General features: G+C 42.2%; 1 protein-coding gene across 2 annotated transcripts; it reads left to right on the top strand.

The window, feature by feature from the left end:
• The first annotated feature begins 781 nt into the window (after positions 1 to 781).
• Positions 782 to 23,355, top strand: LOC131231163 (uncharacterized). 2 transcript variants are annotated; one of them, XM_058227270.1, is made up of 13 exons: positions 782 to 1,905; positions 3,926 to 4,007; positions 4,140 to 4,331; positions 4,899 to 4,963; positions 5,055 to 5,214; positions 5,298 to 5,543; positions 5,666 to 5,755; positions 5,856 to 6,047; positions 6,146 to 6,227; positions 6,338 to 7,314; positions 17,540 to 18,050; positions 18,137 to 18,327; positions 22,305 to 23,355. In XM_058227270.1, the coding sequence occupies exons 1-13, from the start codon at positions 884 to 886 to the stop codon at positions 22,752 to 22,754; spliced, it is 4,260 nt and encodes a 1,419-aa protein (XP_058083253.1). In that variant the 5' UTR covers positions 782 to 883; the 3' UTR covers positions 22,755 to 23,355. The 2 variants fall into 2 exon arrangements, with proteins under 2 accessions (XP_058083253.1, XP_058083252.1); XM_058227269.1 differs by having other exon boundaries at positions 5,639 to 5,755.
• The last annotated feature ends 1,644 nt before the right edge of the window (positions 23,356 to 24,999 follow it).

Here is a 24,999-nt window from a genome sequence, read left to right as displayed (position 1 = left end):
TTTTTTTTTTCTGTGTATTTTTGAGCTCCCGCCTTGGCTCGGGACCTCGGGTGTAGCCTTGCAGGCCGCTGGTGGCCCGCCCTATCACGGGACCTCGGGTGCAACCGTGCAGGCCACTGGTGGCCCGCCCTAGCTCGGGACATCAGGTGCAGTCGTGCAAGCCGCTCGTGGGCCGCCCTGGTTCCAGCTGATCAAAATTCAAGCACTTGTTATTTAATTCATTGTCTGATTGATTTTATTTCTCTCAAATATATTTTAAATATGTAAAATTAGTTTTTTTATTAACTTAGGAAAGTTATCCTTAATTTCTTTTTCTTATTTTTTTACAAATTTTTAAAAATTCTTGATTTTTTAAAAATAAAAAATAAAAAATGACTCGAATTGACGTTTGGGTAAGGCCAGCAAAAAATCAGTTCGATCAAGTCAGCCTTGCTGAATTCATTCCCAAATCAGTTCAAGTTTGGGTAAGGTGCTTGCAAGAGTTGGACCTAATCAGGTACAACCTCTAATCGTGACACATAACTTGATGAATGAAAAAACAAATATCAGCTGGATTCAGAACCGCCGTGGCCCAAAATGTTTGCAACAGTTAGTGTTCAATCTCAACTGTTTTCTATGGTGTGGTTGACCTGAGATTCTCATCTTCTTATTTTTGGGCTCATGCCATAAAATGATGTGAAAAAAAATGAATGGACGGCGTGGATAAAAGACATACATCATGGTGGTGCCCACCAGCTAGCTAGCTGATGTTCGGTCCCCAGCCAAGCCGCGTCCGGTCCCCATCCTTCCCAGGGTGCCCTCGACTCTTTCCCGCGCAAATGCTTCCATCCCTCCCACATTCAAAACCCTCTACCAAAGCGCAGAAGAAAAAACCCCCCCCGCCATGGAAACCGAATCCCACGTCCCTACCCCACCGCTAACGGACGCTGATATCATACGCCTCGCCAACCAACACCCTCAGCCTCCCCAAGCCTGCGCAACCCTCTTATCCTCCACCCCGCAATCCACCCTCCTCTCCTTCCTCCACGCCCGCTCCCTCTCTCCTTCCCCCTCCGTCCACGTCACCGAATACCTCTCCTCCCTCCTATCTCTCATTTCCCAAAATGCCCCTCCAAGCCCTTCAATTTCCTCCCTAATGTCCTCCCTTCTCATCTCCTACCTCCGCCTCTTCTACTCCCATAAAATCCCCCACGACTCGAATTCTTCCAGAATCTTCCATCTTTTCTCCCTCCATCTTCCCAAAATACCCCTCCCTCCTCTCATCTCCGAGATCCTCTCCAATCTCTCCGAAATTGCAGGCCCCGATGACGCCCACCCTCTCGACCTCCTCCCTCGATCACTCGACCTCGTCCGGTCATCGGATGAGATCGAAGGGACCAACGACTACATCGACTCTGTGCTTGGCCAGATCGTGTCGGTTGACTGGTCCAAGGCTCTACTTATCAAGATTGTCTCCCTCCTCCGTGAATTCCCACCGCTGGATAAAGCCCGGGCGAGGGATTTTCTCGAGAAGGTTTTTAATGGAATGAGGAACGTTGATCTGCAGGACCTGCCGTCACTTGTCTACCAGCTGCTGCTCCTGGGTTCAAAGGGTGGGTTCGGTAAGCGGACTGTGGTTGAAGGGATAGTAGGCTTCTTTGGGGCAGTGGTGGGGTCGAGGGCGACGGCGGCGATTGTCCGGCAGGTTGAGGGGACGGTGCTACTGCATGTGAATTTCGCGGTGAAGCAAGATTCTTCGCTGGGGCAGGAGGTTTTGGGGATCGTGCGATCAGATATGAGGGTTTTTAATCATTTTGCGGTCACGGTTTTGCTGTCGGTTGCGAGGGTTCGGAGGTTTAGTGAGAGCGCAATGGGTGTACTGAAAATGGCCGTGGTTACGACGTATCGAGGGTACCGATTCGCAAGGTACCGACTTTGAGTTTTTTAGTTGGTATTTCTTGCATTTTGCAGCAGATGTTTGATTAGAAATGAAAGTAGAATGGATGCTTGGAATTATAAATTGTAAATTGTTTTATACATGTGCTTTCCCTGTATTATAAATGGCACCTGAAGGCATTGCTACTGTACACTTTGATTGTTGAAATTGTGGATCCCACCATGGATCGGCCATTACTTTTGACACTAATGCGACGATCTTTGTGGCTGAGCTGTAGCTTACTGACGCAAGGAGGGGCGTGACGAGGTCGATCACCGTCTTCCTCAGGGGATATCTACTCCAAATCCACGGAGCTCTCTGGACTCCTCACAGAGCTTCCTCGAATCCACGAGGGATAAAAATAGAAATAATTTCTAATAAATTCGAAATAAATTGATTGATTATAAAAAACGAAATTACAACCCTTTAAATAATGAGCTCAAACCTGGGACAGGGTTTTAGACTCAAACTCCAACTCAAACACCCTAAAAATGTGACTTACTATAAATAGTAAACTCGCTATTTTCAGACGGTCTCCATTCCTACTAGACTTCATGGTTTTCGGCCAAAAATAGTAAGTGTCCAATTTGGCCCAACCCAACCACGTTATTCTCCTAACTTTTCTAAGCCCTTTTCATGTTGGGCACGACTCCTACAACTCTAAGGATCAAAAGTTATGCTTGAATTAAAACTTACTATTTATAGTAAAAATGAACATGAAAGGGACTTTTGACCGTTAAGCTGATGGAATCTTGCAAATCTGGCATGGAAAACGCGGTGTAGCAGGTTGGTTGGCTAAAGTAGCTTCTCCTACCCCAAAATCATATATGATATGTCAAAAAACTCATCCCGGTTTGCGAGATACGACTGTTTTAAGGTTCTAATGGTCCGGATCATTTCCACCTCCGATCGGGCCTTCTCTGGTCCATCTTTGCCATGAAAGTGTCTGCAACCTGCTTTACATCACTTACACATGCTTGGCTAGGAGGAAAAATGAGCAATGTGTTGGATATGGGCCAGCATGCCACACTTGTGGGTAGGCCCCACATGGTTTTCCCTTGGAATTTCTCCAGGTTGAAATCCCTTTTTTTTGTACTCTCGAGGCTTAAATTTTGGATTTGAGTTTAAATGAGAAAGAGGATTGGGATATGAAAGAGAGATTGGACGAGACAGGTATCCATATCTAGGGTATTCCGTAACAGTAATGGCGGCCATAACGGCCACTGCTGTTACCGTTATGATACAAGCCGCAATGGCCATTACGTTTTTTTTTTTTTTTTTTTTTTTTTGAAAAAACCTGTTTTGGCCCATAATGGACCGTTATGGGCCATTTTTTCTGTAATGACCGTTATGACCCCATAATGCATAATGGTCATCACTGTTACCGTCATGTAACCGTTTTTGAATGCCTTGTCTGTATCTCATCTGAACTCCTCTTGATCTGCCTTCCCTTGGTAAGGCATACCATCTGAATGAATCCCTAGAGTGAAAATAGAGAAAGGAACAGCGAGAAAATTCAATGTCCATTAGGCTGCCTCTAGACGATCTTAAACAATTGATTGTGTCCAGGGGCCATCCCAACCGTAGGATCAGAGGAGTGATTAGATCCTTTATGCTCCCTATGTAGTTAAGCGGACCGCTGGATGTAGGTTGTCCATCTTCGACTTTAATGCCATAAGATCTTGTGGACCCACTTATCCAAGCTTTTCACAACAGTCCTTGTTTGGCGAGCATATGTCTATTGGTTTGATAGTTAGATTCAATATTGGAGCTGTAGCCTGTCCACCAGAGGGCCTATGATTTGAACGGCTCCAATCAGCTACTCATGCATCATATGTGCGGTAGAGAAACACTTGTGATAGTCTTTATACTTGGCCCACATATACTCTAATTTCACTTGGCGGTTGCATAGATGGTTCACTAATGGACTACTTGTGGTCTGATAATTAACTTTTGGGAATGATATTTTGTTTGTCTAGACCTTTTATAACTCTGTTCTGAAACTTGCAGAGATTGTAAATGGTTGCCGGATAGTTTGAAAAAAGACTCTCTCCATACAGCTAAAAGAGTGGAGAAGGCTGTGATACGAGCTGTAATAGTCTTCTTGCTTCATTATTGTGTGTATGTGTTGGACTGTTTTGTAAGAATACTGTTGTAATCCGTGCAAGACCTTTTTTGTGTGTGTGTGTGTGTGTTTTTTTTTTTTCCTTTCCTGGTGCTGTAGATTAATGAGAGCAACTATGGAAGGGAGCACATTGTGTCCAGCATCATTCAGTTTGGCTTTGGTTTGCTAGAATCAGTTGAAGGCTCCAACGGAGAAGATTTTTCCGACTCTGATGGTTTGATGGGCACCGGAGAACTCGGCATTCAGATACTGAAGACTCTGTTTGAAGTCCATGACATGGCAAGAAACGAGGTTGGTTTGATAGGAATCGATGGAAACAATAGAAGCATTTTGTCACAGTTAATGAAAATGCATTTACTGCATGAGATTAGGGCCCGTTTGGATCCTTGTATTGCTCAATCTAGGATTAGCCAGTACAAGCATTTCAAACTGGCCAATACCACGATCCAAATAGGGCCTCATGTTTCTTGGCAAACACGTTTAGAACAGGATTTAAAACTGCTTGTGAGATTCAGTAGATGCCCAAACCTTAACAAGTTTCTGATCCTAGAGAAAGCATTTAAAGAAGTATGAAATATTGGTCTAGAAGGTGTCTCTTTGTTCTTTTATAATCTTTTCAATTCTTTCCTCTTTTATTTTGTCCTCAATATTTTCCTAGAATTTGCCAGGTGTTTGTGCTGTTTGTCATCCATTTTCCATCAGATTTGCTAAATGTCTTATTTCTTCCTATGCATTTTGTCCTTTGTGGTTGGATCATTGTGGGACTGTTACACACTTTCCCAATCCAGATTGGATGTTATGCAGTATTCTCATTTTTCAGATAATGTGCTTGATGGTCATTTCATTGCCTGGTTGCAGATAATTGAACAGTGCAAATTTCGCATCCTTTCTCTGAAGCCTCAACAAACCATGCCAATCATCAGGTAAATTCAATATAATCTCAGGATGATGATGATTGTTTTTCATGTTTTTATCATATGTTCTGTTCACTCGTTTGTATTTTTTTCTCTTCAGACTGATCAGCTGTCTGGTTCAGAGTTATCCCTATCCCACGCTCGAACATGTTGCACGGCTGAAGGAACTTTTGGATTACTTCACTTTCATGCATGATAAAACTTCCATCTCATTCGTTACTGCTATATTGCCACTCATGAAATTCAGCCGTGATCTGCAGGTATTGGTTCTTTGGCAGTCTTATTCAATCAAAGACCAATACGTAAAGTAGTGAGATGCATACTTCTGATGACAATTTTTCAGGATTACACAATTTTGGTCATGCGGAAGGCCATGTTTAGAAGAGAAGATACAGTCCGTATTGCTGCTACTAATGCTATTATTGATCTGATTGTCGCGGACAAACAATCCAAGAATAATGGTCCAAATTCAATGCAAGAGTCTTCCAGCCAAGCTAGTTGCAGCCAGCAAGCCGGGATTCCCTGTGGGATGGGAACAGGCCTCTTTCAAGACCTGAGTGGATTGCTCCGCAGATGCCTTTCACAACAGGTCTGCTGTTCTCTTAATCAGTCTATATCCATCATATATCATTGCATATAGATTTCCAACCATGTTTCTGCTTACCACTTAATCACTTTAATCAGGCTAGAGTTAAAGAGGTCATGTATCAGGGGCTTGTGAAACTTGTCATGTTGGACCCGTTCATTGCAGGGCCTGTCTTTGATTTCCTGTGGCCTCACTTTCTTTCCTTTTACCATGAGGTATTGAGTACAAATCTTGTTTCAACCTCACTTTGCCCATGTAAATGCAATCTGTGCTGCCAAATGCAACACTTGACATTCAAGCACTATGTTAGTGCAGGATGAAGACGTCCAGCTTAGTGTTAGCAGTTGCATTAAACTGGAGAATGGCAAAGCTTGCCTTGAAGAACCTTTAGATTGCCTCCTATCGTGTGTCTCTTGGATTCTTCTCCTCCAGTCACATAACAAAACAGATCGTCCATCAGAGTATTCATGGCCATGTTTTGGGTTCTCTCTTTCTCAAGAGAACGAGGTATCTCAATCATTCCTTTGGACCAACTTGATGGTGTATGAACTGATGGTATTGAAATACAATCCTGTAGCCACACTGATTCTCTGAAGCTACTGCAGGCAGGAAGAGTTTCCTCTAGCGAATCTTTCTCAAATGCTTTATTAAATATACGGAAGTTGTTGAGAAATGGCTGTTTGGAAGGTTTGTGAAATGTTGACCTGATATTGTGCCTCCTTTCCAAATTTTCTTTTAACTTAAAAGCTTTTGTCTTCCAACTTGCTTTTTTCTAATTTCTTTCTATATCGGATCAGATGTTATAGCCAAGTGTCAGGATCCAGGCTCTTGTGCTTTTGAAGGAGAGAAGGGTAGCTACTCTTCTTGGATATTGTCAGGAATTGTCGAGGTATTGTTAAATGCAGTTGCAACAGAGTTGGAGAAAGCTACAGAAACAGAAAAGGTGGATCTTGAAAAAGAACTTTTGGAGCTCATCAATCTGTATGATTCTTTGCAAAAGGTTGCATGCAATACTAAACAAGGGAATGGTCTTGCAAAGGGATCGTCAAGATCTATTACTCAAGATATCCTGGAAAAGTCTGATCAGAACACCAAAGAAGGTCCACGTGCCACCCTCCTGAAATTGTCTCAAGCAAGAAGTCCTTTCTTGTCAACTTCAAGTATTCATCAGCTGTTAGTGACCGCACTGAAGTTATATAATGTTGATGCTTCTAATACCCATACAGTTTCTCAGAATCACAGCCAATCATCATCTTCATCCAAGACATCATTTCACTGTTCGAAACTGATTGCCTTTGTGTTGAAGGCTTGCCTTCATCTACTAAAATCTTTCCCTGCCATGCCAAATGATGATCCATTGAAGACCTTGATCTATGGAGATATCAAAGTGTTGGGATGCCCACTGTTGCAGTTGGTGTTGCTGCTCAAGTCAAGCTCTAAGTCAGGGAGGGATAAAAAGAAAAAAGAAGCTAAGGGCAAGAAAACCTTGGAAGATCGAGGGGAACAGATCCTCCAGTCGTTGGTTTGTTTGCATGAACTGCTTAAAATAAGTCTACATGGGCCTCATTGGACTGGATTGATTGAGGATTTGGTGTCTGCATCCTCATTTGAACATGATTTAGAAAATGGTGCAGATGCCTGTGGGGATGGTGATAGTGGGGTAGCCACAATGGTTGATGATCAACATGTGAGAAGTATGCATTTGTTCCTAGAAAAAAGAATCAAGCCTTTGCTCTCTGAGCTACTTGATCTTTCACTTCACCGGGAATCTGAGGTAAATCCATAACCTTCTGCCTTGTTTCTCTACTGCATAATGTATTTCCCTCCCCTGAAACATTAAATGAGGTAATAGTATGCTGTATGTAAATCCATAACCTTCTGCCTTGTTTCTCTACTGCATAATGTATTTCCCTCCCCTGAAACATTAAATGAGGTAATAGTATGCTGTATATGCAAATATATTCAGAAACTGGATGCAATACTATGTTTTCAAAAAGTTGGTCATTGAAGAAAACAACTCCCCATGTGTGTGAAAAAATAATTGGAATCAGTGCATGCGGTCAGAAATTTGAAAGAAACACAATCTTTATTGCAAATCATGTCCCCATATTACTACACAGAGTACATATGATTCGAAACTTAGACAATTAGAATAAACTCATTTATGTACTTGATTTCTTTTATTTTTCTTTTTTTAACGCTTTGCCATTACTTTATAAATTCCTAGATTTCCTCTTGATGATGTCTCAAGTGATTTATCTTGCCAGAGATCAAGCATTTCTTTATTAATAGAGAAATTCTTGCAATAAGTCGTGTCATAATTGTGAGATATCTTAACCATGCTTATTTTCTGCAATTTGATGTATGTCTATAAGCTAAGATATTATATTTATCAGAAGATTCTAGTCTATTCAAATACATGCTGGTTGTGCACGTGAAGGTTCTAGTTGTGGAGGATTCTTGCATTCACGATATTTGTGATCGTAATCATATATATTTTAATTACATGATATCTGTGATTGTAATCGTATATATTTTAATTATGGATAGTGGTGATTCCTGTAACGTAGTTTTCAATAGGTCAGGTTGACAGACAAATTCCGACGGGAACATCATGCGCATGCGCACGCCCCTCACCCTACACACGTACTCAAGGAGGATGAAGGCTCCACTATCGATTTAGATTGACGACGACATCTATGGAGGACCTCTTAGTTAGGGGGCCGTGCTATGGAGCATTGGAGTGGACCCGATCATCATATGGATTCCACCATTGGATCTCATGAACGTGGCCCACTTCCCTAGATGATCTAGGATTTTGAGTTTTGGTTATTATCGTTATTAGAAACATCATGAACGGTTTTGATTGCGTTAATTAGTTGTTATTTTTGTTACTTCGTCTCTAAGTAATAGTGTGCCGACATAGTGCGGCTTTTGGGGTTTAGGGTTTTTCTTATAAATAGGCAACCCCATGTAGGTTTTTTTTCATTAAAGTTTATGAATAAAATTCTATGTTTTTTTCTTCTCTATTCCTCGGAGTTGAAGAAGCTAATTGGGTGTGAAACCCTCCATTCCTCGAAGGGCTAATTATCGTGGTGTGAAGCCACAACCATCCCAAATCGTCTCCACCTCCTACATCCCACATCCATCATTTCCCACAACCTTTCCATCTTCAGATTTATCTTTTCTTAGCACCTAAATTCTCATTTACAGCAGATTGTCAGATTCTGGCCCACCAGGGGGCCAAAACTTCGGCAGACCACCAAGCACGCACCGGACCGCTGATCGACGTGAAACTTGGTGTGAGGGTGGACCTCCCCTGATCGACCAACCCTTAGCTGACCGTTTCTAGTTTCGTGGGCCCCACACCCGTGCGGATAGGAAACCACGCACGTGCATCTGGGTTGGGCTGCTGTCCACACGTGTGGACTGTCTCAGGTTATTCTCTCTCCCCTATTTCACTCCTCTTTCGCCTTAAATCCCTAACCATAACTCTAGATAATTCCAAATTCCAAGTTTTTCCAACTTTTGCAAATCCTAGACTTTTCCCGAATTGAAACATGGTGAATCTCTTGAATTGGGAAACAATCCTTTGCAAGAGTGGATGAATCTTACACTCCTTTGGGCATTGTTTGGTTTATAATTTTATTTGATCCAGCCCTAAACGTGTGTAGTCTTGGACCCCCGTAGATTCCCCTTGTTGAATGTTTGATCGTATGTGGGGCGCGGAATTTTGTGACTCTTTAAAATTTGTATGATCTAAACCTTGAAATCATGCATGTCATATTTAATTTCATGTCCTGCATCAAATTTGGTATCAGAGCTTAGGTTTTTTTATAGGGGAATGCATTGCATGTTTAGGGTTCAGTTTATTTATGTCCATTATGCATCAAGTCTTCTCATATAGGATTGTTTAGGACCCATAATTCATAACATGGGCTGCTGAATTTTTTGTTGTCAAAAATTCACAAATTTCATGGCTGAATTTTCTGTTAACAAATTATTTGGGCAATTATACTGCTGGAATTTTAGTAGCGTTGTGTAATTTCCTTCATATAGAGTCCTATATGATCATTTAGTCCCATTTAGACGTATATAGTTGCATTAGAGGGTCTTTGAGTTGAGTGAGTGGTTGTATGCCCACACATACTGGTCGTGGTTTTGGTTTTGCACTCTGCACTAAACATGGAGCAATTGCAAGAGTCCATGAAAAACATAACTCGACAGTTTGAGTCTTTAGGTAGGCACTTGGAATAACGTATTGACCAACACTTGGATCAACTTAACGTGCGCGTTACCCAACTAGAGACCTCCACCTGGGCAAATCCCGCTATTGGGGAAGATGCCCAATCTCAGGCAGGTGGTCAGGAGAATAGACAAGGGAATGAGGGTGGCCAAGGAAATGTTCATGGGCGCGCACCCATGCACCCACCCCGCGAGAGGCATCATGATCACTATGACCCAGATGCGCGACTCCTCCAGGGAGTTAGAGTAGAGGCCCCAACGTTTGATGGCCACTTGGACCCTAAAACTTCTCTAGATTTGTTGGCGGATATGGACCATTATCTTGAGTGGTACGACATGTCGGATGCTCGTCGAGTCCGATTTGCAAAGATTAAGCTTGTGGGCCAAGCAAAGACGTTTTGGGCTACTGTGGAGCGAAAGAAAGAAAGGTCGAGGGAGCCCCCAATAGTCCATTGGGGATAAATAAAAGAAACTCTTAAGGAAAAGTACCTTCCTTTCTCCTATTACTTGAGGTTGGTGGAAGAATGATAGTCTCTTCGACAAGATTCCATGAGTGTGGCTGAATATATTGAGAAGTTCGAAGAGTACTTGACTCGGTGTGAAGTTGATGAGGATCCCGTACACTTGCTCGATTTAAGACGGGTCTCCGTTCTGACGTTAGGAGAGTGTTGCTCGCTAAGGACATAGACACTCTTGAATAGATGTATCAAGTAGTGTTGGAGGTCAAGCAATACCTCAAAGCATTTGTAGGAAAGAGGTTTGAGTCTCGTCATTCTAGCGCTAAGGCCAACCCTCCTAGGGCTAAGCCTATAGATGGATATCAATACAAGCCTTCTAGTAGTGCTCAGTCTAGGCCCAAGGATGATAATGGTAAAGGAGTTGTCGGGTCTAGCTCACGCAAAAGTGATGTGACTAGGTATTTTAGATGTCAGGGGTTTGGTCACTTTGCCCACTAGTATGGCACGGGAGAGGGCACCAAGGTGTTCCTTATTGATGGGCAAGTAGAAGTACTGCACTCAGAAAGTGACGGTGAGGAGGAAGAATATGAGCCAACAGAAACCCCTAGTGATGAGGAAGAGGGAATGTTCACAACCCCAAGTGTCGGGTCACGATGTAGTAATAATCTCGGTAAGACCGAGGTTAAATCCACAGGGATTGAAACTTGTAAGTTTCTGAAATTAACTAGAAGTAGAACTGGAAGAAGATGTGAAATTAATTCTCAAGTATTTGAGAGAGTAATTGTGAATAAAGTAATTAAAACTAAGAATTTAACGGTGGGAACTAGGGTGCCAAGGATCCACTTGTAGTGATCAGGGAGCCCTCTTGCTTGATTCAAGTAACACAATTAGAATTGGAGTCCTATCCTATCAAATTGGAAAATATATCAATAAAACCAAATATAAACTTTCATTGACCTAATTCTCAATGAAGGAGAACTATGATAATTGGCGGGGATTCCATCACCAAACCATGCACAGGAGACAATGACAAACAACAGGATTTACCAATCCCATAATCTCAAAGCAGGAGAATTGTGAAGACTAGGAAGGATTCCATTACCCTACCATGCCTAAGGGACGATGGTGAACAACACGACTTACTAATTTTACAATCTCAAATCAGGAAAAGAAGATACTCAAAGCTATTGCAGATCTACTGTAATTTGAGTTACAATAAACCATTAAAAATTGAAAGTATTTCTTAAATATCAAATTAGAATCCATAGAGTTCAATATAAACATGAATCAAAGCAATAGAAACATCCCATCATGCTACAAGCTTCACCTCTTAGCCCTAGCTAAGAGGTTTAGCCAACCATAGGCATGATTGGACCAAAGTCTCTTAAGAAAAATATGAAAACAACTAAGGAAGAAGAAGAAGAACTCTTGGTGACTACTTCTCCACCCTTTTGCTCCACTCCCTCAACCCTATGGAGTGTCTTGGCTTGATGAACCTTCCAGTCCAGTCTCGCACCGTTGTTTTGTTCCTATTCAGTTTGGATCATATAAAGCCACACTTTGGTGTGATGTTGTTCCTAGGAAGCCTATTGATCTTGTCCCTATGTCCCTGTCCCATAGGTCATCAGAGTATGCAGAGTCCTTTGCACATCACATTCATTCATTGCATCAAGAAATCAGGCGAAAGATCAATACTAGTAATGAACATTACAAAATTTCTGCAGACTAACATAAACGATTCAAGGATTCAATATAGGGGACTCTTTGATGATCTGCATCGGGCCAAAACGGTACTCTCAAGGAGTCATTCGTAAATTACACGCACGTAGCGCTGGACCATTCAAAATTATAAAACGAAACTCTTAATGTGTATGTGGTAGATCTTCTACCTTCCATGAGAATTAGTTCCACATTCAATGTGGGGGATCTAATTGCATTTCAGGGGGCCACTGATACATTGTCTAGCCTTGGACCGAACCATCCTGATTCCCCCACAACGATCCACCGCAGGCTCTGTTGCGAAACAGAGCCTGCACGTTTGAACGCTGTGATGGTAGGTGGACCCCACGGTGATGTATTTTGAGAAATCCATTCCGTCCACTAGGTTCAGGACGAAAAACCCTCCGAAAATGAGTATTTTTTGGAGAAAATCGGTGTGGTCCATAAGCTTGCTTACTCCGCCGTCCATCTGACGTTTATCAGGTAATCTGCCTTTGTGTGTGTGCATGGGCCAAAAAGGAAAGCTAGGCGGACGGTGTTAGTCACCTTGCGAGCATATGGGCCAGTTACGATCGTCGAGAAGCTGTGATTGATGGGGCCCACTACGTGAAAACGGAAACAGCGTCCGCCGCTGTCCGTCTGCGAGAAGGATCGGGTCAGTGCGACCCGATCGGCTTGATTCGGTGCACGAGAGTGCACTTTTGCACTATGCACTGCTTCCCATAGGGTCCATTATGATGTTTTTGAGAGATCCATCTGTCTGTCCGTTTTGTCGGCTCATTTGAATCGTTGAGCCCAAGATTGAAGCACTTTCAGACACCAGGCGGGCCTCAGTTCACTGATTTATGGGCTGATCTGTCCGTTGGGCCACTTCAGGGGATCCAATGGCTGAAATTTGACATGTACGGTTAGTTTTTAGTTTTTAGGCCATATGTGAAGTTTCGAACCGAACGGATGGTAGAAACCCTGTGATCTTGCATTATGGCTGATCTTTATTAGTTTGAGCTTCGGTTTCTCGATTTTCTTGGATCTCTGGCGTTGATCTTGGTCCCTGAGTCCATCCCATGCTTTGGTGTCATCGGAGCGTTAAATCCATGCTTTAAGCATCCTTTTTGATCCATGCTCGTAAATACACTCTGCATCACAAACACAATTAAATCGAGGCCATTAAACGGTATCATGCTTGTAAAACTATGCAGCAACGTGCGATATGCAACTAGAGACCTCCACCTGGGCAAATCCCGCTATTGGGGAAGATGCCCAATCTCAGGCAGGTGGTCAGGAGAATAGACAAGGGAATGAGGGTGGCCAAGGAAATGTTCATGGGCGCGCACCCATGCACCCACCCCGCGAGAGGCATCATGATCACTATGACCCAGATGCGCGACTCCTCCAGGGAGTTAGAGTAGAGGCCCCAACGTTTGATGGCCACTTGGACCCTAAAACTTCTCTAGATTTGTTGGCGGATATGGACCATTATCTTGAGTGGTACGACATGTCGGATGCTCGTCGAGTCCGATTTGCAAAGATTAAGCTTGTGGGCCAAGCAAAGACGTTTTGGGCTACTGTGGAGCGAAAGAAAGAAAGGTCGAGGGAGCCCCCAATAGTCCATTGGGGATAAATAAAAGAAACTCTTAAGGAAAAGTACCTTCCTTTCTCCTATTACTTGAGGTTGGTGGAAGAATGATAGTCTCTTCGACAAGATTCCATGAGTGTGGCTGAATATATTGAGAAGTTCGAAGAGTACTTGACTCGGTGTGAAGTTGATGAGGATCCCGTACACTTGCTCGATTTAAGACGGGCCTCCGTTCTGACATTAGGAGAGAGTTGCTTGCTAAGGACATAGACACTATTGAACAGATGTATCAAGTAGTGTTGGAGGTCGGGCAATACCTTAAAACACCTGTGGAAAGGCTGTTTGAGCCTCGTGATTCTGGCGCTAAGGCCAACCCTTCTAGGGCTAAGCTTAACACTGGATATCAATACAAGCCTTCTAGTAGTATTCAATCTGTGCCTAAGGATGATAAGAGTAAAGGAGTTGTCAAGTCTAGCTCACGCAAAAGTGATGTGACTAGGTATTTTAGATGTCAGGGGTTTGGTCACTTTGCCCACTAGTATGGCACGGGAGAGGGCACCAAGGTGTTCCTTATTGATGGGCAGACATTGAATGGTACATTTAGTCCGATGTTCTATGGAACAAAAATGACCAAATAATAGCAAGGAATAATGTTCACAACCCCAAGTGTCGGGTCACGATGTAGTAATAATCTCGGTAAGACCGAGGTTAAATCCACAGGGATTGAAACTTGTAAGTTTCTGAAATTAACTAGAAGTAGAACTGGAAGAAGATGTGAAATTAATTCTCAAGTATTTGAGAGAGTAATTGTGAATAAAGTAATTAAAACTAAGAATTTAAAGGTGGGAACTAGGGTGCCAAGGATCCACTTGTAGTGATCAGGGAGCCCTCTTGCTTGATTCAAGTAACACAATTAGAATTGGAGTCCTATCCTATCCAATTGGAAAATATATCAATAAAACCAAATCTGAACTTCCATTGACCTAATTCTCAATGAAGGAGAACTATGATAATTGGCAGGGATTCCATCACCAAACCATGCCTAGAAGACAATGACAAACAACAGGATTTACCAATCCCATAATCTCAAAGTAGGAGAATTGTGAAGATTAGGAAGGATTCCATCACCCTACCATGCCCAAGGGACGATGGTGAACAATAGGACTTACTAATTTCACAATCTCAAATCAAGAAAAGAAGATACTCAAAGCTATTGTAGATCTACTGTAATTTGAGTCACAATAAACCATTAAAAACTGAAAGTATTCCTTAAATATCAAATTAGAATCCATGGAGTTCAACATAAACATGAATCAAAGCAATAGAAACATCTCATCATGCTACAAGCTTCACCTCTTTCACACCTCCTAAGAGGTTTATCCAACCATAGACATGATTGGACTAAAGTCTCTTAAGAAAAGCATGAAAATAACTAAGGAAGAAGAAGAAAAACTCTTGGGGAGCACACCAGGACGTGGGACACTGCACCACCTATCGTCGAGTTTGTATTTAATAGTTTTGTCAATAGATCCACAAGTTTAAGTCCTTTCGAAGTCGCTACTAGTTATAAACCTAACAAGCCTATTGATCTTGTCCCTATGTCCTTGTCCCATAGGTCATCAGAGTCTGCAGAGTCCTTTGCACATCACATTCATTCATTGCATCAAGAAATCAGGCGAAAGATCAATACTAGTAATGAACATTACAAAATTTCTGCAGACTAACATAAACGATTCAAGGATTCAATATAGGGGACTCTTTGATGATCTGCATCGGGCCAAAACGGTACTCTCAAGGAGTCATTCGTAAATTACACGCACGTAGCGCTGGACCATTCAAAATTATAAAACGAAACTCTTAATGTGTATGTGGTAGATCTTCTACCTTCCATGAGAATTAGTTCCACATTCAATGTGGGGGATCTAATTGCATTTCAGGGGGCCACTGATACATTGTCTAGCCTTGGACCGAACCATCCTGATTCCCCAGACCTTTTTCTTGATTCATGGTCTCTTCCCGACCCATCTTCTCAGCCTTTACCTCCCATACCTACCCTTCCCACACCCAGAAAGGATATAAAGGATATTCTGGACCATCAGATAGTATCGACGTCGGACGGTGGATTCTAAAAGTTCCTAGTCAAGTGGAAGTCACGCCCAACTTTAGACAGTATGTGGCTCACTAAGGAGGAGATTCAGAGTTTTGATCCTGACATCTTGGAGCAGTTCGGAAGTTTTGTTTCGTCAGTGACGAAATCTTTGTAGCCGGGGAGAGTTGATGGGGACATCATGCGCACGCGCATCCCCCCCCTGCACGTACTCAAGGAGGAGAAAGACCCCACTATCGATCTGGATCAACGACGACATCTATGGAGGACCTCTTAGTTAGGGGGCCGTGTTATGGAGCATTGGAGTGGACCCGATCATCATATGGATTCCACCATTGGATCTCATGAACGTGGCCCACTTCCCTAGATGATCTAGGATTTTGAGTTTTGGTTATTATCGTTATTAGAAACATCATGAACGGTTTTGATTGCGTTGATTAGTTGTTATTTTTGTTACTTCGTATCTAAGTAATAGTGTACCGACATGGCACGGTTTTTGGGGTTTAGGGTTTTTCTTATAAATAGGCAACCTCATGTAGGTCTTTTTTCATTGAAGTTTATGAATAAAATTCTGCATTTTTTTCTTTTCTATTCCTCGGAGTTGAAGAAGCTAATTGGGTGTGAAACCCTCCCTTCCTCGAAGGGCTAATTACCGTGGTGTGAAGCCACAACCATCCCAAATCATCCCCACCTCCTACACCCCGCATCCATCATCTCCCACAACCTTTCCATCTTCAGATTTATCTTTTCTTTGCACCCAAATTCTCCTTTACAATAGATTGTCAGATTCTGGTCCACCAGGGGGCCGAAACTTCGGCAAAGTACCACGCATGCACCGGACCGCGAATCGATGTGAAACTTGGCGTGAGGGTAGACCTCCCCTGACCGACCAACCCCTAGCTGGCCATTTCTAGTTTCGTGGTCCCCACACACGTGTGGATTGGAAACCATGCACATGCGTCTGGGCTGGGCTGCTGTCCACACATGTGGACTGTCTCAGGTTATTCTCTCTCCCCTATTTCACTCCTCTCTCGCCTTAAATCCCTAACCCTAACTCTAGATAATCCCAAATTCCAAGTTTTTCCAACTATTGTAAACCCTAGACTTTTCCCGAATTGAAACATGGTGAATCTCTTGAATTGAGAAACAATCCTTTGCAAGAGTGGATGAATCTTACACTCCTTTGGACATTGTTTGGTTTATAATTTTATTTGATCCAGCCCTAAATGTGTGTAGGCTTGGACCCCCGTAGATTTCCCTTGTTGAATGTTTGATCATATGTGGGGCGTGAAATTTGAGACTGTTTAAAATTTGTATGATCTAAAGCTTGAAATCATGCATGTCATATTTAATTTCATGTCCTGTATCAAATTCTTTCCAAAGATGGACTGATACATCATGCGAAAAACACAAACAGATTATATATTCTTGTGTTTCCCTTTTTTCCCTTTTTTCTTTTATTTTTCTGGTTAAGGTCCAATACACTCTGTATCATATTGATCTTTGGTCCAGTTGATGCACCCTTTAACACAGATATTAGGAACCTCGATTCAATGTGTGCGCGCTCCATGCTCAGCAGCATGCCTGGCAACTGCCCTCCTTAACCTTCCTTTGCTTGTTTGCCCTTTGAGGTGTGCGTGTATGATTTGGGCGGGTGGTTGGGAGAAAGGCTAGTGACTTCTTCTTCAAAACACTAATTAGCATTTCATGTGAAAAACTGAACTTGCCCTCATTTTCTTTTCCTTTTCTGTGATCCCATATTGTCAATCATGGGATGTGAAGGGCTGGCAGGATTTCCCATAGCTTCATGTCACTTGTGCCTATTGTTTCAAATGCTTGATATTGTATTTCTGTATAGAAGATCCCCTCTCTTGAGATTTTGTTTCTTTGTCAGGTTGTCTCCGAGATGATGTTGATGATTGGGAACAAACTTTCATGTAAGCTACGGAACTTCTATGGGTCGTGGGCCGTTTGTATTTGCAAGAGCAATTCAACAGTGAATTCCAGAGCTGCTCAACGTGTGGTAGCACTTGTCATCTATTTAAGTTCACCTCCTAATGATTTAATGGTTGCACAAGACATGGCATCTGAGCTCTTGAAAGTCATTGGGTCTGATGAGAGGGACGCATTACAGAAGTCCGAAATTTATCCTGTGATAAATCATTCAACAGAGAATGCAATAGCTACTATGTTATTGCAATTTATTGAATCTGTTCTTGTTGATGTAGACTGGGCCATAAAGAAGTTGAAGGCATTTTCCAACATTGGTCATGAAATCATCAACCTTGACAATAGTGATCCTTGTGGGGAAAGGGCACCTGGACTGATACTGGAAGAGGCACTTTACTCTAGGTCAGAAGCTCTGGTGAATTTGTTATCATCTTTTGCAGAGATGAGCCTCAAAGGTAAGGTTTGCAATTAAGAAGTTGAGCACATCGGACCTTGAGTTTTTTTTTTTCATGAAATTTTGATGTATATTTTTAACATGCAGATCCTCATGCAGAGCAATTCTTAAAATCAACTGCAAAGTTCTACAAGCATTTGGCTCATATGACAAAACTTAGGATTGCTCCTAAAGGGTGCAAACAACCTTTACCTGGACAAAAGTTCCAGAGGCTAGCTGAAGTAACTTGCAAAAAGCTTACTGCTCCACTATACAACTTTGTGGCTTTGATGCAAAGGGTATTGTATTTTTTCTGCTGCCTTGTATTACTTTTGTTGATTTGGAGTTTACTCTCCCAATTTCCTCCTTGGTAGTGGTATTAGTAATAGTTGGCCGTGAGTTCCTAACTTCCAATCAGTGGGGCCCATTTTCGAGGATCCTGACCATTTACCCAAAGAGTTGCCCTATGAATGGATCATGAAATAATGATGGGAATTGGGATAATCCTGACCTTCGATTGGCAGCTTGAAAATTGATCACCATCATCATCACAACCTTGTCCCAGCTATTTGGGTTGGCTTTACATATCTTGTTTCACCAATCGATCCAATCCCCTATCCTCGATAACTGGACAAGCCTTGGGGACTTGGGATGCAACTTCCACAAAAGGGAGTTTCTGCCCTTAAATCTGATTGGATTTTGGCAAGTGGTCTTTTTAGCACCTATTTCATCAAGAGGGGGATCAAAGAGGAGTTGCGAAAGTGCATCCAAATGCACATCTCGAAAAGGGGTTTGGCTCAAAATGGTCTTTAGTTGCCAAAATCCCCTATTGGGTGTGCATCCAATCCCGCCCCCTTAAGCTCCCTTCTCAGCACCCCAAATGATTCCTTTTAGGTCTTCAGGCACTTCCACCCTAACCAATGTTTCCTCGTTACCAAAACAGCCTTCAATCTTTGTTTCGCATGACCATACTATCTCAATCTACTTTCAATTATTTATTATTTTCTGTTTTCAGAACTAAGTGGCTACTCCAAATGGCTTCAAAGTTCCATCCTTCCTAGTCTTCACACACTATAAAAATTCCTCATCTCTGACCACACTCATTCTTTGCCGATGCACTAACAGTGGGACCTCATTGTATCACTTGTGGTTAATTCATCTACAACAATTTTAAAATGGTAAGAGCGTAATATTGACCCCTCATGAATAGCCACTACTACTAGGAACTCATCAATCTCACCGCATATCATTCTCATTTTTGTAATGGTATCCTCGAATTATTCCTCAATGGTATCATATATCTTCCTAGAACACCTTACCCCCACCACCCACCAAAAGATCTCCATCGGTACTCTATCATATGCTTTTGCTTGATCTATAAAAATCATGTCTGGATTCTTCCTCTTATATTTGCACTTAGGCCCAGAGCCCATCCTAGGGAATAGTAAAGCTTCACAGGTTCTTTCTATCCAGGTGCAAGTAGTCCGCATCTTCACAGACATGTCTATTTCATCGAGCCTATCTCTGACCCAGTGCCTAGATCGTAACACTTTTCATGCAAGTCAGAACTTACTCGACAAGGAATTTCTCTAACTTAGGACCGTTATAGCTATGTCCTCTGTTCACTAGGGATTCGGTCGGCCACTCCCATCATCAGGTCACCAACTTAACCTTCTGGTATTGGGCAGGCGTCAGCCCCCATTCATGGTCTTACGACTTTGCAGAGACCTGTTTTATTGGTAAACAGTAGCCTGGGCCTAGTCACTGCGACCCCCGTTGTGAGGACTGAGGAGGCACCCCTTCCCCCGAAGTTATGAGGCTATTTTTCTGAGTTCCTTAGAGAGAGTCGTCTTGTGCCCCTTAGGTAGAAAAATAGCTTGAAAGGTTGATCTCTATCATGAAACCAAATTGATTTTCTGAAATCGTTATTTCGTGTCTTAATTTTTGTTCCATCACCGCCTCTCAAAGCTTCCTTGTGTGGCTCATAAGTTTGATCCCCTGGTTGTACCGCTTTGTGCGTTTCCTTTGTTCTTTAGATATCACTATGCTTCTCTTCAATTCATCTGGCATTTTCATTGTCTGGAAATTTTTACTGAAAATGTTAACCAAAATAATCAGATTTCACTTGGTGTCTTCACACTTCTATAGGTATATCTTATGTTTCTGCAGCCTTTCCTTTCCTCATCCTTGTTAAGGCTAGATTTACTTCCCCTACCAAATTCTATGATAATACACATGCCCTCCCAACCGTTCGAGTTGGGGGTCCTCTTAGTTCCATCCCCATTCCGGTGCTTGCATTTTCATCCAACTTCTGAAAGTTGCCTCTCCATATCTCTCTAGTCCCACCATTTTTGGGAGGACCTTCTGATCTTCTTGATATGATGTGGTAGTCTGTGGACTAAAACTGAAAAGGCCAAAGTTTGGGTGGGTGGCTAGGATCATCCAACCTGGAGAATTGTTGGGGACATTCCCCAATCACGATGATGCCTATTGTATCAATGATCTGATCAGTGAATGGTGGGACCCATTGTCAACGATATCAGCAATGAATATCATAGATACTGGCAGACCTTCACCAGATTTCTGAATATCACATTTGTACATACCATATTTAGACATCCTTGTAATATTCTCTTGTAACTGACCCTTAACGTGAGGATCTAGATTGCTGTAAATAAGGTATGTAACTGACTCCTAAATTGGGGATCTAGATTGTTGTAAATAAGGTATGTAACTGACCCCTAAATTGGGGATCTAGATTGTTGTAAAGAAGGTAGAAGATCTATATTATGGACGGGAGAGCTCTCAGATGAGATAGAGAAATTCACCACAAACATTCTTCTTGTGTTTGTAGTATTCTGTCTTGTGTATGTTGTGGTTGTGACATGGTATCAGACATAGTAATATCTGTGATGTACTTCTGCTGATTTCGGAAGAAACCTTTAACACCTTTATGAACTTCAAGTCCTAAGAAATAGGTGACGGCGCCAAGATCTTTCATGTGAAAGGAGGAATGAAGGGAAGCTTGAAGTTGTTGAATCATTACACTATCACTGTCGGTGATAATAATATCATCCACGTATACAAGTAAAATATGATTCCCAAAGATTTCTTGCGCAGGAATCGAGAATGATCATAGTGGCTTTGCACAAAGGAGAGTTAAAGAAGTGTTTGCCGGAACTTCTCAAACCAAGCACGAGAGGCTTGTTTCAGCCCATACAATGAACGTTTCAAGCGACACACAGCGGTACCACTAGAACCAGAAATACTCGGGGGAGGGCGCATATAGATTTCTTCTTTAAGATCCCTATGAAGAAAAGCATTTTTGAAATCCATCTGGTGGAGAGTCCAATCCTGAGAAGCCGCAATAGCTAGAATTATACGAACAGTGGTCATTTTGGTTACCGGGGCAAAGGTTTCCTCGTAATCAATGCCATATTCCTGACGATTGCCAAGAGCCACAAGTCGAGTCTTATATCTGTCCAAGGATCCATCAGATTTGAGCTTGATAGGGTAAACCCATTTACAACCAATGGGCTTGACAGAGGGTGGACATGATACAATGTCCCAAGTAAAATAATTCTTACCTGAAAATCTGATGCACACGAACTCAGATTTCTCTATAAGTGAGTTGTAAAAAATATCAAGAAGAAAGAGATCTGATGCTGCCCACGAACGCCACAGAACTAATGGGGAAGAACCTCCACGCCTTGCCAAGATCCAACTTCAAAGAGCCAAGAATCGGATACTATGAAAATACCTAAGAAGACAAACTCTTTATGCCCAAAGAAATCACAAATCGTATAAAGATTGTTCTAAGACGATGGCAAGAGACTTGGCTTTGATACCATGTTAAAACCACAACACACGCATGACAGAATACTACAAACACAAGAAGAATGTTTGTGGTGAATTTCTCTATCTCATCTGAGAGCTCTCCCGTCCATAATATAGATCTTCTACCCTCTTTACAGCAATCTAGATCCCCAATTTAGGGGTCAGTTACATACCTTATTTACAGCAATCTAGATCCTCTAGTTAGGGGTCAGTTATAAGAGAATATTACAAGGATGTCTAAATATGGTATGTACAAATGTGATATTCAGAAATCTGGTGAAGGTCTGCCGGTATCTATGATATTCATTGCTGATATCGTTGACACCCATTTGTAGGAAATCAGGCATAACGCAATTCCTGTGTTTTTAGTCAGATAAGCTTGTTATTCTACTTTCGAGACTGCCCTGTTAATGCAGTTGTGTTATACTGCGCAATGCAGAATCAACAAGAAAATGTGCAAAACAGGGGAATTATTAAAAAGATCAAAAGAGAGAACAGATGCATTCCAGATCTGATCTTTCAAATAGAAGATTACGAGAAATATCTCATCCAACTTAGCAAATTGACCAAAGTCAACCTGCTGAGGCATGCCAAGCGCAGCACTGCCCGGGATTTTAAGATACTAGATGCAAAAAAGGTAGCTAGACCAGAAGAGCCACCTGAACGCGAACCTAGCCAGGTAAATCCTGCTGCATCTCGGAATGACTCGAGTGAGGAATCTGAAGGTGAGGAAGAAAGTGAGTCTGAGAAGGTTGTATTGCCTGAAGCCGATACTGTTGCAGCAGCGGAGAATTCAGGATCTGATAGTGAAGATCAACAGATAGTTATGAAAACCAAGAGGGTAGCGAAAAAGCGCAAGGTTGTGCAGGACTCGGATGAAGAAGCATAGTGAAAAAACAAAGTTTATGTGAAAGGAATGGGAAACTTTAGAGACTCTTTACGCATTGGGAATCTCAAATAAATGGAAGCTGACTCGATACCATGCCGCGAACTTCATTTTGATCGGCTTCTAGTGTTTTGAAGGTTGAGGGAATGCGTAGCATGGTCATTTGCCAATGGCGTCCACAGGTTGACAAGACAGGCAGTGAATGCAAGAGTATCTGCAGGGTTTTGATTAAACAGCGGGAAGAAAAACACAGCATGAAAACGGATTTGTCAATTGAGTGATGGGTGCTCAAGATTCTGTTCGCAGTTTTTGATCTTTACCCATTTCTTCATTCTAAAGTGGGAGAAAAATGAGTTGGATTGTTCTCAGGGCTGTCCCATTGGTGATGGGGCATGAATATTATGCAGGTATGGACTCTTGTAACAAAATTTCTGTAATCTCAATCTCAAATAGAGTTAGCTGATGTTTTTCAATACCATATTACCTCTTTTATCTTGAGTAAAACAGCTGCTGATTTTATGTTGTAAGCAAACAGGCTTTGTACAAACATATTTTGATAAGAAATTATCACAGACAGGTAGGCAGTATGCGTGAACGTTCACATGCATCCCTGTATTTCCTGCCAATTGTCACTTATGTAGGACATCAGACCCGTTCAGAAGGTGGGCCAGACCATCAAGACCATGAAGATCACCTAGGTTATAATCAGGCTGGCTCACTTACCAGGTGGACCGTGGACCACATGTTGAAGTCAATGAAAGCTGATTGTTTGACTCCAGTACAGGTGTGGCCCACCTAATTAGTGAGTTCGCCTGATTTTCATTGCAGGGGATATTCACGGGCCCATCTTGTTCAGGACTCTTGTCCTACACATTATATGTTTAAGAACTAGCATGCTGTATCAGCATACTTGTCAATGTGGTAAATTTCTGTGTGATCAGGGCCATTCATCTGGTGGGGCACACTATGAAGTCCTTGCCTACAAATTACAATTCCATTTTGGGATGCATTTCCCCAAATTAAAACTTGGCGGTAGCAGATCAATAGATGATTTCTTCACTTATCAATCCCAAAATCCAGGCTGGTCTACTCATCATGTGGGCCACACATATACACTGAATATAATCCACTGGCGATTTCTTTCTAACAACCCCTATCTTCTTGCACGATTGTGGCCCATCTGATTAATTGTTTAACCTGATTTAAGTGCCCAGGCTTGTTCATGGTCAGCCTCACATTATCAATTGCCCTGTGTAGCCCTTATATCTGGAGCTGTACACGAACTGAGTGAGCTCAGTTAACTCACTTGACTCTACTCGGAAAAGTTTGAATCGACTCGGCCCCAAACTGGGTTCAACCCAAGTCAATCTGATTTTTTGAGCTTGAAAAAATTAGCTCAAACTCGACTCAACTCGGCTTGAATTGATTCGACTCAAATCAGGTTCACTTTATATATATATAGTGTCCAGCTGGCCAGTCAAGCTCAAGGACTGAGCCAAGTCAAATTTTAGCCGGGGTAACCTGTTGGCTGAGCCAAGCTGAGCTGGTCCATTCATTGTGTTTATAACAGGAAACGAAAAGAAAGCTGATCCATTCATTGGGTGGGCCATACAAATTTTCATATCAGCTGACAGCTGACCATCAGGTTGCATACCACCTTTTTGACACATTGGATGGGATAGTCTACATAGGTGAGATGTTGGTAAGAAAACAGTGGCTGCATAGTAAACTCTGGTACTGCCACTGGATCTGATGACTTCTCGCGCGTGTGTCCACCAAACACTACCATGCAATGCAAGAGAGACCAAAAATGAAAGAGAGACTGGAAATGCATACAACACCTGTTTTACACGGCCAAAACACCCTCAACCACCATGTTGTATATTTGAAATCCACTCCATTTATCAAGTGAGCTCCTCAATGCTATATCATCTACGTCTGGAATTCAGGTGGGCCACACCATGAGGAACAACACCATGGGTGCCTGTGTGGGACCTCGTCATCAAATCTGTTTGTGAGGTGTATCTCATCCGGATAAATGGAAGAGAACCAAAAATAGGTGTGACTTAACGACGTGAACTCAGAGGTTCTGAGGTGCAATCCTGCATTGTTGCCATAGGTGTGGCCCAACTAAGTTATATATATATATATATATATCTATATATATATATATATATATATATTAGGTACTATGAGTTCGACTTCATGGGAACTTCCCAAGAGGTCGGGCTGCGTGGGCCCCAATGTT

Source organism: Magnolia sinica, chromosome 17 (genome assembly GCF_029962835.1).
Source record: "Magnolia sinica isolate HGM2019 chromosome 17, MsV1, whole genome shotgun sequence".
NCBI lineage: Eukaryota > Viridiplantae > Streptophyta > Magnoliopsida > Magnoliales > Magnoliaceae > Magnolia > Magnolia sinica.
This window is presented reverse-complemented; position numbering and strand designations above follow the sequence as displayed.